This window comes from Urtica dioica, chromosome 3 (assembly GCF_054948205.1).
Source record: "Urtica dioica subsp. dioica isolate 48M chromosome 3, U.dioica_male_clone48M_v1_H2, whole genome shotgun sequence".
NCBI classification, from domain to species: Eukaryota; Viridiplantae; Streptophyta; class Magnoliopsida; order Rosales; family Urticaceae; genus Urtica; species Urtica dioica.
The window spans coordinates 2,001,725-2,016,939 of record NC_142758.1 but is presented as its reverse complement, the minus strand read 5'-3'; the positions used below and the strand labels follow the sequence as shown (position 1 = coordinate 2,016,939).

General features: G+C 38.4%; 1 protein-coding gene across 1 annotated transcript; it reads right to left on the bottom strand.

The window, feature by feature from the left end:
- Positions 1-7,709: 7,709 nt before the first annotated feature.
- On the bottom strand, positions 7,710-14,915 carry LOC149401998 (inactive leucine-rich repeat receptor-like serine/threonine-protein kinase At1g60630). The gene is made up of 3 exons (XM_089609167.1): positions 14,859-14,915; positions 13,025-14,557; positions 7,710-8,828 (listed from the first exon to the last, which is right to left on the bottom strand). Exons 2-3 carry the CDS (start codon positions 14,325-14,327, stop codon positions 8,182-8,184), a joined length of 1,950 nt encoding a protein of 649 aa, XP_089465293.1. The 5' UTR covers positions 14,328-14,557; positions 14,859-14,915; the 3' UTR covers positions 7,710-8,181.
- Positions 14,916-15,215: the final 300 nt, after the last annotated feature.

Genomic DNA, 15,215 nt, shown 5'->3' with positions numbered 1-15,215 from the left:
TGAGGCTTGTCTACATTGGAGCATGAAACTCGCCTCCACCCATGGCCAGCTTAAGAGAATTGGAGGTCTAAAGAGAAAGTATAAAATAATGCATTTTTTCCAAAAACACACAATAAATTTTTCATATTATAATCATAATAGCGAAACCATCAATACAACTCTTTAACAAAAATATGTTTTTTAATAAAGTTTCTCAACCATTAACTTCATCTTCGAATTTTCCACTCCAATATTCTTCATTCATGTCACTAAAAAAAGAAGATGAGAAACCTGCAAGGATGATAAAAAAAAACACAACTTTTTACTTTTCTTTCCTTTTGTGATGCAAAGGTATTGATCAAATCATTATACTCAAGTTTTTCCATCAAATAATTTTCAATAGAAATAAGATATAAGAAGGAAAATAAAACATTCAACAAATGAAACCCATGAACTATACATGAAATTACATTTTCAAATTACAAAATAACCCTCGAGCCTAACCGGGAGGTTAGTGGAGGAAACCAAGGCAGCCATGAACGACGACGGTGGAGGAAACCCGTGAACAATTACGGCAGAGCGAGTACAAAAGCTTCAGGGGGGAGAGCGATAAAGTTACAGACCTGAATAAATAAAAGGGGAAAAAGGAATTAAAGAAAATAAAGAAAACAAATTTTGGAATTTGAGAAGGGAGAAGGGAGCAAGACTGAAAAATGGGCGGTGGAGAAGCTTTACAGATGGGGGCGTCAAACTGAGGTGAAGTTTGCGATGAATGATAAAAAAAAATAAAAAAAAAATAAAAATAAAAAAACGAATGTGGGAGATATGTTTAAGCGATATCCAAAGCAAAAAAAGTTGTTTTGGCCGCGTAATAAAGACCACACAATAAAATTTTCATTTTAAGCTTTGCGCAACAAATAGATACGTCACCTATTCTGCTTTGCGCGACAGAATGATATATGTCGCTGAAAGAATCTTTCGCGCAAAGTGTATATTCTTTTAGTGTTTTAGAATGGCTGCTAAGGGACAATTATCGACGGGTTTTATAAGAAAAATTAAAGCGGCCTCAAAGCGTCCATGCTCGGCGCCTAGTATAGATGACAAACCAAAGGGATTACTTCCAATTGCCGAGTTTTATTTCGAACACTCAAGCAACACAAATTCATCGTCGAGCGGATATTTGAGCCGACCAACGATGTCCATGAATGTGGCTACCTCGCCGAGCAACTTCCAGAGAGTTCAATGGGCCAAATTGGTGACCATTAGAATACCCGCCGCATCTACCCTCATGCGAGAAGTGTATGCAAATATGTCCCTTAATGTGAGTAACCCAATAGTCAACGTCCGGGGAGTGGAGGTGGACTTCTCAAGGAATGCCATCAACGCGTACCTCAGGCTACACTATATAGAGAATGAGTACCATGACATGTTACAGGACCAACCATACGACTTCATCCTAGCCACTTACGCGAGGCCATACGCGTCATGGGAAATGGGACTGAGGAACTCCGGCCTTTCGCGATACTAGAGCAACAAGGTCGAATACCTTAACCGGTTTGTGCAAGCATGGGTATGATTCATCCCGACGAGGGTAATGCCAAACAGAAGGTCACACGACATCACACTATCTCGGATAGTTATCATTCATTACATCATCTCGTGACGCACCATCAACTTGGGTAGGGTCATATGTGACACGTTCCCCATTTATGCGAGCAACAAAGGGAATGAGAGGATCGGCCATGGAGAACTCATTACGGAGATGTGCATCGAAGCCGAAGTAGATAACTCGGAAGGCGAAACGACAATCTCGCTTGCTTAGCCTCTAGATGCTAAGTTCATTAGCATGATCAAAAGAATGGCAAGGCGGTATCGCCGATGCTCACGTGCGAGGCTTCCATTGAATTTCCCAAGTGATGCTCGCCTCTCTAGGAGCCGTCCACATCAAAGCCGCACAAGCCCAAGCTTAAGAACAAAAACATAGTGAGATGATGCAAGAGCCGACCTCAATAACTCGGAGTATGCCCGTCTAGTTGAGATGAAGGACAATCTTGGGGAAAATTCCTAAGCTCGATACCGAGTGGAAGACGAGAGATGTACCAGATACATGAGGCAAGATGAGGAGTGCCACCGACAATATGATCAAAGATGGGAATATACCTCCCATTTCATTAATGACGAAGTAGAGCGGCAACGCTTATACGACCAAAGGTGAAGCAGGCAGAAGAGCGATTCGAGAGGATAGAGCGCAACATCGACCTCCTTGGCGAGGCTTACAACTCCCTTGCAGTCTATGTCAAGTCGCTAGGGTCCTGATTCTCATCAATTGCGCAATTTGGCTACAACGCTTATAACCAATGGAGTCAATGAGGCGATCCCAATGCTAGCGGTTTGGAGATTCTCGAGCTTCCCCACCAACGTCTTAGACCCCTACCCTTCGATGAGCTTGTACCGGCCACACTAATACCCGCCACCACCATAGGATGATGCCGCCATGTGAAGTGAAATCCCACCCCCGTGAATTGCACCTTCCCCATTTTCTCGAGTCCACATTAAGGACAATGTAGAGTTGAAGTTTAGGGGTGTCTACACGACTCGTAGAGGCAAGTCATTATCCCTCATCTCCGTCATCTCTCTTGACCTCTCTTTTTAGCTTTTCATTTGTGACAATTTTTTAGAATTTGTTTCGTAATTTGGATAATTGTAGCTTCTTTTTGTCTTTGTAGCTTCTTTTTAATTTTTGTGGATATTGTTTTAGTTTTGATTTGGATGATTGTTTAGTATTTTCTTTTTTTAATTTGGTTAATTTTAGCTTTAACTTCTTATGAATAATTGTGGATGTTAGTTTATTTTCTTTTTTAATTCCGAATGTTTGGTTTTGTGAATGCTTTGGATTTGCTTGTGATTTGTGAACGTTGATGACTCATAGAGTCTTGAGACTTAGGAGTAATAGCAATGTATCTTTACTTACGCTACAAGTTTTGTGTTTGATTGAAACTCTATGATCACTTGACTTTGTTTGTTTGACCCGATGAATTTCATCACACATCGGGAGCACTAGAACCACTTGAGCCCTGCTTGAGGGAAAATGATTATAGGTGAGGAATGTTAGGATGAGAAAGGCATTAGGATTAGCCACTTAAGCAAAAAAAAAAAAAAAAAAAAAAAAAAAAAAAAAAAAAAAAACCCGACCCGTTATACTTCCATTTTAACCATTTCACAAACAGCCGAACGATATTTCATACTCTTGTTACTTAGTCACAAAAAGCAAAGTAAAAATCCCGCAAAAAACTCCGTTCTTTAGCGACTCATAAGTGTCATCATTATTTTGTGGATTGTGTGCTCTTCTGAATTGCCAATACTTTTGCCGCACCAACATTAGTAGATATCTTGGTAAGTTCTTATTTTTCTTTTTAATTTTATTGTTTATCAAAAAGAAGAAAAAGAAAAGAGAAAAAATATAAAAAAAAATATAAAAGAAAGTAAGAAAAAGAAATAAAAGGCACAATCATGCATTGTACTTGAAAAGTTTGTATATATTTAGCTTTCATTATCATTGTTTTTATTTTTTTTTTCGTTTACTTTTGGCGCAGTGATTGTTTCTCGTTTGACAAGTAAGTACATGGTTTAATGAGAAAAGCTCAAGTTTGGGGGAATGTGAAAGCTTTGTGCTTGGTACAAGTAAGGGAAGGAAAATTTACAAGAAAAGTGAGAGTGTTTGCTTGTTTGGTGAGTTTGACTGGCTAGGGTAACGTTTTAGCTACTTAAAAATTCAATATCCTACCCTTTGACCCTACCCTAACATTACAAGCCGATAAAGACCTTTGGACTCACATTGCCTTGCCTAAATCGAGTGGAGAGAGAGTGGTGAAAAGCCTTATGGTGCTCCGAGTTCAACATTGAACACATCTTTTGAGATTGTATGTTAGGAAAAGGTGGTAAGGTCTCCAACGCACTTTACTTGGGCTCAAAGCAATCTATTACACGAGAACCTCCAAGCAAGGTAACACCATACGAGAATTAGTCAATTACTTGTATTCATTGAGCTTTAATTGTGGTTGTTCTTACTCTTGGAGTCGATTTTATCTAGTCGACACATTCATGCAAGTCCAAAGTCATTAACAATTTCAACACTCAATTTTCTAGTTCAGTTTAGCCTAGATTAGTGTAACTTCTTTATTAGACTAACTTCTTGATTTCCATGCTTGCCTTTGCTAGTTTGCTCTATATAGTTATTTTGTTAGTTGAAGATAAGCAACAGTTCAAGTTTGGGGGTATTTGATAAGTGTGATTTATTGACACTTATCTCGACCTTTTAATACGAGAATCAACGCTTGTTCTTGGGTTTTTTTTTATAGTTTCTGGTAGTTTTTAGTGATTTTCAGGTACAAGAGAGCAAAAGAGGGTTATGGTGCGAAAAATGAGCGGATTTGGAGCTAAAATGCACAAGAATCGACCCTTAAACACCAAAGTCAGACCTGGAGAAGAAGTCAATCTAGTCTTAGCGCGACGTACGAGCATCACCAAGCAACACCCAAAGTTCCAGGTCTTAGCGCGATGGACGCACTGACCCCCAAGCAATGCGCCAAAGCATGTGCGCAACGCGCAGGGTGCAGAACCAGTTTTTTAAATTCAAGAGCTAATCTTGACCCTTGGATCTCATCCAAGGGGCTAGAATGCTCAGAAATATCTCCTTGGATGACATAAAGTCATAATCTGGTCTAAAAACATAATAATCTGATACATGACACACTACTCAAAAGTTTATATCTAGAGACTCATTTTTGGAGAGAAAAAGCCATATGAGCTCTTGGAGTGAAGAATAAGAAGAAGACAGAGGAGGAAGTGACATCCCCTTCATCATCATCATCATCAACCTCACTCTTTGTTATTCGTTTTTCTCTTCCTTTCTTTATTTTCTTGCTTGTTGAACAATCTTACTTGTTTTCTAAGTTTCTAGTTGATTTTGATATTTTGGAGATTTGGATTTTAGTTTTGAGTTTAGTTCTTTGCTATTTCATACTTTGATCAAGTTTTTATGTCTATTTGAATATTGTTTGGAGTTGAATCTTGATTTGATGATATTGAATTGATTATATTTTGAGTTTTGTTTGAATACCATGTCTCATTACTTTCTAGCTCTCTTACTTTTGATTATTGTTATTTGTTTTCGTTGATTTCTATTATGAGTAGCTAGACCTGTAGAGGGACATGATGTAGTTGGATAAGTGATGTTGGTTGGCCTATTTTCTTGAGACTAAAGTTGATTTTCAAGAGGGAAAAGAAGAATAAATATATGGGAATGAGTATTGTGTTATCTCTAGTTAGAATAGCTAACTAGCTAGTGAATCCTTAGGCGAGTTTTGAAACCGAGAGGTAATAAACATGCTAGCTCTACCCCTACCGTCACAAATCTACCTGTCTCTATAGAAAGACTAGGAGATATCTGTAGTCATTTGAACCCCAGGTGTAATGCGGTTGTGTGTTTTAATAGGACCCAAGCCGAGATGTGTAAGTTCGTCACCAATTAGGTCTCTAAAGACTCGAGAGAGATTAGTGGATAATTCTGAAGAGTGAGATTGAGTTTTCCGTTCTTTCCCAACCTAAATGTGAATGCAATAGCCAACCACATCATTGAACCAACGAAGTCATGTCCCTTGTTTATTTGCTTGTTTCCAATCACATAACAAACTTTGAAAACCCCCATCGTTTATATGCTTTCTTTTTATAAAATTCGAATTCAAAAGAAGTTAAAAGATTCAAGTTATCAAGCGTCTATTTTTCATGGGATCGAACCGTGCTTTGCACGTATATTACTTGACGATTTGTGCACTAGTGAAAGTGTAGAGAGAAATCTCACGTTCATTGTCGCTGGTTGCTTCGCTATAGTGCGTTGTTGATTTTTGTTCCCAACCAAAATGCATAGCTTCACTCTTCCTTTTTATTTTCTTTTTAATTGAATTGGGCTAAAGCCCTTATTATGCACTAAGTCCACGTGATGGGCCTGACACCCACACGATGAGGTGGTATTTGCATCTTATGTCACAAATTGGCAATCCAATTGCAAATAAGTCACATGCAAAAATTTTAGAAAGTTTTCGAGGAAGATGAAGTGATTTTTAATGAGGTATTGTAAAAATTCAGAAGACATTGAGTAACTAATAAAAAGATTAAATGATGAGAGAGAGTAATTTGAAATTTGCACATGTGACGCGAATGTAAATACGTGACACAAATGCAATTTTGACAATTTTGTGACACAAATGCAAAAACCCGACGAATTTGTGACATTGACGTAAATTTCTCCACGATGAGCCTTCAAGCGGTTAAGCTCAATGCCAAACGTTGGGCTTCACCAAATCAAACAAGATGAATATGACCTTCAAAGATTATTGTGGAAATAGCATTCAATAGCATAATTTTTTCAATATTAGTCGCTGAATCTTTTATTTTTCATAAATAATCATTTTGATTTTTGAAGTATCAATTTTGCCTTCAATAACTGTTAACCAGATTTCAATAATTGTTAACTAGATTTCAATAATTGTTAATCAGATTTCAATAACTGCTAACTAAATTTTAAGGGCAATGTAGCAAAATAGCCAAAATGAAACTATGAAATTTGTTTTTAGCCTATGTTGGACAATTTTTAGGGATATAGCCAAATGGCTTATGTGGCAATAATTAATGTCTGATTTACCCTTATTTATTAATAAATTGGTCACTTTCTCTCTCCTATTTTTTTCAAATATTTTTTTTTTACATCAAAACTTCAAAAATTCGTATATTTCTCATACGAACTCGAAATTGAGTGATTCCAAATCCTACGGATTCGTGAGGCCGAGATCTTCAAAAATAGATCCATTGTGTTTGATAAAAAATCATGTTTAATACCATATATGTAGAAAAATCACGTTACTACCTTAAATATGGAAATAACTGAAATTTATCAAAAAAATAAATGGAAATGTAAATATAATGCATTAAACATAATTTTTCATCGAACACAATGGGTCTATTTTTGAAGATCTCGACGCCACGAATTTGTAGGATTTGAAATCACTCAATTTCGAGTTCGTATGAGAAAGATATGAATTTTTGAAGTTTTGATGTAAAAAATAATTATTTGAAAAAAAATATGAGAGAGAAAGTGACGAATTTGTTAATAAATAAGGACAAATCAGACCTTAATTATTGCCACGTAAGTCATTTGGCTATATCCCTAAAAATTGTCAAACATAGGCTAGATCCAAAATCACATGTTTAAAGTGGCCTAATTACTTACAATATACCAATATTTTGAACCTGATTTCAAAAACTGTTAACCATATTTCAATAACTGTTAACCTTCAAAAACTGTTGACCAAATTTAAATAACTGTTAACCAAGTTTCAATAATTGTTAACCTTCAAAAATTGTAGACCAAATTTGAATAACTATTAACTAAGTTTTAATAATTGTTGACCATATTCGGAACACAAGGGTATTTTTGTCTGGAGAAAAGGGAAACGATTACCACCGAAATGTTTTAAAAACATGAGTGAGATATGAAAAATGATGCACGTTTTAGACCACTTATATAATATTACCAAAAATTATTTCCATCAACTATGGTGATGTTTTCATTAGATGATGAAGTTGAATGAATGTCCCTGGTTTTTTTTTTGGAAAATATCCTTCCATATTACCCTATTAGTTTGTAATAAATGGAAAGAAACGCGGGCTGCCAATTGAAGAAGTAAACTGCATTCAAGAAAAGAGTAGCACCGCCTGTAACTCTGTTCTAAAATATTTCGTCGACACAATGCATTACAAAGGTACTATTTATATAAAATGTAGCAGAACCACGGCCGTTATTTCGGAGAGAATAAAAATAAATGCAATCTTTATTTTTATGGTGGGAAACAACTCAATACAATATGCTAAACAAGAACCATAAAAAAAATAATGACCATCATCTACTCTCATTTAGTGTCTACCTTCCAATCTGAAACCTGTTCCCTTCGTCCACCACCAAACCAAGATACTCCAATCCAATCGACGATGACTTACAACGAAATCCAAAAGACTAGAATCTAATTAACCTCAAAAAAACAGAAGAACCAAACAAATCCAAGATTAAAAAAAACCTTTACAACAAACTGCAGCTCTACAAATGGCTAATAAAAATGACAAAAAAAAAAAAAACCGAGCAGAGTGTGATTATATGCTCAAGTGGTCTTCCCTGGGCAGGCTTTGGACAGTATCGGACCATCTCCCGGGAGAGTGATCGCTGCTGTTGGGGGACACGAGGTTTGCCTCGGCCCTGGCGTCCCTTATCATCTTGAGGACGTCCCGCATGGTGGGGCGGGCGTCGGGGGCGAGGGAGACGCAGGCCATGGCGATGCCGAGCAGGGCCTGCAGCTTCTCCTCGGAGGCCTCGTCCCCGGACTCGGTCTCTTCCTCGCGCACCGACCGCACCCACTGGGGGATGTCGGCCCCGTGCTCCTGGACCAGGTCCTGGAACGGGGTCTTCCCCGTCAGCAGCTCAAGGACCAGCACCCCCAGGCTGTACACGTCCCCCGCCTGAGTCGTTGTCGACCTCCTCACGTCTCGGCACTCCGGGGCCCGGTAGAACAGCGACGCCGCGCTCCCCTCGTCCCCCGAGTCCGGGTCCCGCAGCGACATCAGCCCGTAGTCCGTCAGGCACGACTCGAAGTCCGACCCCAACAGGACGTTCGACGATTTCAGGTTCCCGTGGGTCGACCCCGTCTGGTGGATGTAGAGGAGGCCGCTCGCCAGGTCTTCCGCTATTTTGAGACATGACGTCCAATGAAGAGGTTTTCCGCCGCCGCCTGAGGTTCTTGATCCTGCAAAAAGGCATTTGTTTTTTTTATTAAATGGTTCGTTTGGTTTCGAGACGGAACCTCGTGATAGAAACAGGTTTTTACTTTAAAATTTTACAAATTAGCCACTCCCTGAAAATTTTCTTGCATAATAGCGCCCCTAATTTACATTTATGGCTCCATCTCTGTGTCAGAATCCGCAAAGCTCAAGCGAGTAACGGTCCTAAAATAATGAGACCTAACTCAACACGAGCGAGTGCATAGACACTGTGCTCAGAGAACATGTTAAAGATCTTTTTACCACAGGATCAACTAAGAGCAAATTAAAGATCTCCAATTCAAACTTCCTCTTGATCTTGTGGTAAGTTACATTTTTTTTTTTGCCAGTGCAGTTATATTTACAAGTTCATTGCTCAAGTATTACTGCTTAATTATCTAATTTTGTTATATTTATACTGTATTTGTAATCTAGTAATGCTTGTTCAACATTTTGCATCTGTAGATTACATACCTTCACCTTTAACTATTATCACATATTTTTTCTGTGTATGCAAAATTATTTGATATGCCAGATTTAGAGAGAGAAGGAAAAAGGAACAACATATCTTTATCATATTAATTATTTATTGGGAACTAGTAAGTGGTATACGCAAATGATCAAGCCAACCAAAATACAAACACATATAGCCAAGATTGGGATACGTTTTCTTTCATACGAAACCAAAAGCCGTCGATGTCAAATAATTTCGTGATTAACATTCATGATATATGTAGATTTATGCAACAGTGAAAAACTGTTGAACATCTCCCGTTTAAATTTGAATCGCTCTAAAGTGAACAGTTCATATTTATTGTGGCAAAACAATTACTTGTGGGGAGGGAAAACAAAGAGGAAAAGTCCAAAGGCAAAGGCAAGCAAAAAAGCACCGACAGATGCAAAATTCAACAGCTTTCGGTCAAACAAACACAGCCTATTTATACGCAGATAATGACAAGTCGTTCATTATTGTTCCGAGCATAAGAAATAAAGTGCAGTGCAAATTTAATGGACTTCACTCCTGGGATGTCACGTTTTTTGGCGAAACGAAAGAAACAAGTTTGGTTGTGGAATAGGGATTTTTATCGATTTTGATATACGCCAACAAATTTTACTGACTGAAAACTGGAGGGATTAAAAAAGTGACTTTAGACTGGCCGTATTATTTGAAAACCAATGAATTTAACAGCGACCACACTAGTGTTTGTACCAATTTAATCATGGAACCTTATAACGTACTGAAATATGTCCAAATTAAATGAGACAATGCGTATGGCATATCCCAGTCGTGGGACCAATAATTTCCCAGCCTATTTGGCTCATTGTCAGCTAAATACTGATTAGCTTAATTGCAAAATAATTAGTTGAATAAGTAAGCTTTTTAACAAATTACAACTCTATACACACAACAAAACCATATGAACGTTTAATTATAGAAGTTCATATATATATATATATATATATATATATATATATATATATATATATATATATATATGTGTGTTGTTACGTCTATTGTTGGCTTATTTTTATATGTAAGTTTATTTGGAAAGATGTCTTGCATCATGTTGCATTTTATGTTGAGATATTTTGTCCATGTTCGCTAATATGTATTTCTGATAAGTTTCCCGTTTTGCCAGAATATTTCGCGAATCTTTACATTGGTTTTATGCGCTTGTATGGGTAAGGAAACTCTAGATTGACTTCCAGAGATGTTTGCTACTATAAAAGCCGTGCGCTTCTCCCCCCTTAGTAAGTTTAAGGTATTCAACATTTTTAGGGTTTCTACGCGTACACGATCAGCGGACTGGAAAACTAATTGTTTGATGAATGTTGTGTAATTCTCTAAACACATCTTCTGATTTATTGAGTGTTGGAGAATTGTTGTAGGTTGTAATTGCGTGATTGTTTGTTCACATGCGTTGATATTGAGATCTACCAAACACACAGTAGAGTGTTTGAGAGTGGAAATGAGGGGACTCAGATTCAGGGGGGCCTGAGTTGAAATTCACGGGTAGTATTAGGTAAAGAGTATTGAAGCAGGGATTGTTCATATAAGCTCGTCGTTGTACTTGTACTACTTTTCATATAGTGAATTTCCATTTCACTTGGGCACATTGCCCCAAGAGTAAATGACATTCCACCGAATTGGATTATTACATCTTGTATCATTGTGTTTACGTACTGTCTATTTATTTATCCATTTATTATATCAGTACAAATTGTCGCATATATTGACTCTATATTGTGTGTGAGAACTTGAAATTGTCTAAACAGAATTTCAATAATAGGTGTGGCGTGGGTGACCATATTGGGTCATGACTCATGAAGATGAGTTGTACGAACTTTCAGTTCAATTATTTAGCAATATATTGTTTTTCTCACTCGCGACACAGCGAGCCCGTGAGGTGTAATAATAGCGTATAGTAAAATGTCTTCATTTTTATGATGATGAGTAATACCTATATACCATGCAAATTTTTTTCCCTAAAAAAAATCCAATTATTGAACGGTTGTAAACTGGGTGTCACACCAAACGAATAATGTAATTGATGTAGCATCAATGCCAGGCAATAAAATGCTCTTCTTGTTCATGACAACTAAACAAAGGATAATTTCCAAAACCATTATATCTTAACTAGTGATTTATGTGACCCCAATATGTGTGTATATTAGGTTTTATATAAAATCCATAATTCTATCCTACAAAACGACCATATATGGACGACCTATGAATCGCCATGTGAAACCCAACCCAAACAAAGCAGTCAAAACTCAAAACTCAGAAAGTGTGAGACTTGTATATTATAAGGCTCTCATTTTGACGATCTTGAGAGAGGAACACTGTCACGTGCCTCACAATAGCATGCTTTTTTTGCTCTCATCCATGTCAAATTAGTGGACTTTTCGGAAAGATAATGAAACCCGCAAAGCATGGAATATTATCGTAAAAAGACAATTAACTTTTCAGAAAGATTATAGCTTTAAGCTCACTCCAAAATTGTCCACTTAGACAGTTTTACAAGTGTTTGTTTTGAGCTCTGAACACAACACATGGGTTTTAAACGAGTGGCTAGAGATACACGTGGCAGATAGTGCACGAGCACTAGGGTTTATGTAAAAATAATTATTACGAGATTTTAAGAAGTGGGTTCCACTGATATAACGCTGCACTGTTCGGGGACATTACTATGCACACCCACTGCCTTTTAAATCTTTCCAAATCTATAAACTATATTAAATACATATTTATAGAAATCTACATGCTTCTTATAATTCCTACGAAACTAATCAAATACAAGTAGTTATATTTACTTAATTAAATATATATATATATACATAAAAAAAATATATAATTTTGACACTATATAGTGTTTTGAGTCGAATTATTTAGATGATATATTTTGTATTCAATTTAAAAGGACATTATGACCTGGAAAGGGAGATTCTAGATTGAACCCAAAATAAATGGTCAAATAAAAGCACCCATCAACGACACGGACTTAATTTTGGAATAACCAAACTATATTAAAGAAATCGAAGCCAGCTATCGAGTATAAAATCATAATACATGTATGTGGGTATATACTATATAGTTATACTTAGCTTCTAATTTCTTTCTTTATGTGGGTGGGTGATTTATTGCTTCTGATCTCCTCTAAAGTTCTGACATTAATATGTTCAAGGCATTATAATAAATTTAAATGGTCCAAAAACACTTTGCCAAACACCCCTAGAGTATAAAACAAATATTTCTTTTTCTCTAAACTAACCTTATAGAGCTAGCGGGAATGAAATGTGATTGAGACAATAAAATTTCCTATGTGACTCTATCCATCTATCTACACATTACTTCATCCCACCAGAATCTCAACCATAAATGTAGATCAAGGTCTCGAATCACATCTCCTATTAATATCTTCATAACAAAACTTTGATACCAACTTTTTTGTTCGGTATTATGGACCACAAGGATTAAGTTTTTTTGTTTTTTTGTTTTCCTTTCTACTCTCTCTCTGATTAAGGATAGTTGAGTAATTTTGGTGATTAACAAACATATTAAAGTATTTTGATATTGGTGTATGAATTCCTGTCAGACGTTGTATTTTGATTTTTGAAGTGTCGGGAATGATTCAAATGAAAGGTAAAGGTAAAAGTAAAAAAAAGAAAAGGTTAGGTTTACCGTGGATAAGCGAGAAGAGGCTTCCGTTGGGGAAATAATCGTATACGAGCAAGCGTTCCTCTTTGGCCTGGAAATAGGCCCTGAGTGGGACCAGGTTGGGGTGGCTGAGCCTACCAATAGCGTCCATCTGTCTCCGAAACTCGTCGATCCGCGGGAACTTGGAGTCTTTCAGGCGTTTCACCGTAACAATAAACCCACTCTCCATCACCGCCTTGTACGTACTTCCCATAATGCCCCTCCCCAGCGTCTCCGCCGACGCCTTCAACAGGTCCTCTAGGCTGTAGTTCATCTGCTGATCCCCTGCTCCGCAGAACACCAGGCTCCCTAGACCCTCGCCCTCCCACGAAAAACCCCCTGCCCTTCCTCCGTTATTACCGCCCCTGCCATTGTCGTTTCGCTCACCACTGTTGTCGTCTACCACTTCGGCTCTTTCCTTGCCCTTCCTCTCAACCGAGGCTGTTGCTTTCCGGCGAGAACCTCGGCGCCGGAGGAAAAACATCAGGACTAGCAATGCGACGAGGATTGCTGCGCCTCCCAGGGTTCCGGCGAGGATCCAAGCCAGCTTCTCACGGTTTCGCGGCTTCCTCGCCGGAGTCGGCTCGCCGCCGGGGCTCTCAGATGGCGTGAGGCTCCGGCAAGGGACTCCGATGAGCTCGCCGCAGAGATCCGGATTCCCGGCGAAGGAGGACGCGTTGAACCGAACCACGGCGGCGCTGGCAGGGATCTCACCGGAGAGTAGGTTTCCAGAGAGGTTCAGAGACCTGAGACTCGTCTGGTTGAGCGGAGGAATCTCGCCGGAGAGCCTGTTTCCGTGGAGATCCAGGACGTATAGTCGGCGGAGCTTGAGCAGCGAAGGCGGAATCTCGCCGGAGATCTCGTTCTCCGCCAGGACGACGACCTTTAGGCGGTGAAGCTCGGAGATCGAGCCAGGAAACTCGCCGGAGAAATCATTCTCGTTGAGGAAGAGAGACTTTAGGTTGACGAGGCCGGAGAGGTCGGGGATTCGGCCGGAAATCGAGTTTCCCTTGAGGCTCAAAACTCGGAGCTGGTCAAGGTCAGTCAATGCTTCGCCGTCGAGAGCTCCGGTGAGATTCAAATGTTCCAGAACCAGCTTCGTAACCCTACCGCCCTTGCAAGCCCTAACTCCCTCCCACTCGCAGAGTCGCCCACTCTCCTCAACGCGCCACCGCAGGGAATCGCCGGGATCGAGAACAGATTTCAGCCTCAAGAGAGTCTCAGCGTCGCCGGAGATAACTCCACTCACCGCCGATAACAGCAAAACGACGGCGACGATCAACGCCATCAATGGTAATTAAGAGGCCTCGCCGCGAGAACTCGAATGTTTTAAACCCATGCCTGTTTTTCGTCTCTTCATTACACTCACTTCTACGAATACGACATCAATATCGAGTCTCGGACTCGTTTCTTGGAGGTAGACTAAGACTCACGGACATCACTGAGTTATAGCTTTCTCGTGAATTATTCGTCTCAGAAGAGGTCTCTTTTGTATAAATAAATACTAATCCTTTTAATCTGCACCAACATTGCCCAATACCATTATATTCATTTAATAGCTACACACTCGAAAAGATGCAACAAAACAACAACAATAAGTAATAAATAAATAAAAATTGAAAAAAGTTAAGAGCTTCGAAATCACAAACGGGGCACGGAAAAAAGAGGTAAAATAACAAGAAAAATATAAACCTATATCAATTATCAATCATTCATCCATTAACTAATGTGTATGGATGTGTTATGTGTAAATGTAAATACAAAAAAAAAAAAAAAAAAAAAAAAAAGGAGCGAAAAAGAGAGAGAAAGATTGACGTACCAGATCCAGCTACGCATTTTGAACAATTTGGAAATCCCAGCAGTGACAAAAGAAATTATATAAAAAAAATGCAAGTGTGAGAGAGAGAGAGAGAGAGAGAGAGAGATTAAAAGTAAATATTTGTTCGGGAAATGGGTGACCAAATATAACATAATTTTGAAACCAAAGCCAAGTACAGTACAGTTGTAGTAAATGGGGTCACATACACAATGACAATCAAGGTTTTTAATTTTTATTTTTAAATTTTATTACATTTCCCAGCGTCATGGTCATGGCCATGGCCATGGGGCTATTATGAATACTTTTGAATCACAAATAACTTCAGTTTTCATGGAAAAATTATGATTATTAGTTACT

Excerpts from the sequence above, each read along its gene's own strand:
- LOC149401998 (XM_089609167.1), bottom strand. The coding sequence starts at position 14,327 with ATGGCGTTGATCGTCGCCGTCGTTTTGCTGTTATCGGCGGTGAGTGGA. Across the intron at positions 8,829-13,024 it reads CCTCTTCTCGCTTATCCACG|GATCAAGAACCTCAGGCGGC; the intron begins GTAAACCTAACC and ends GCCTTTTTGCAG.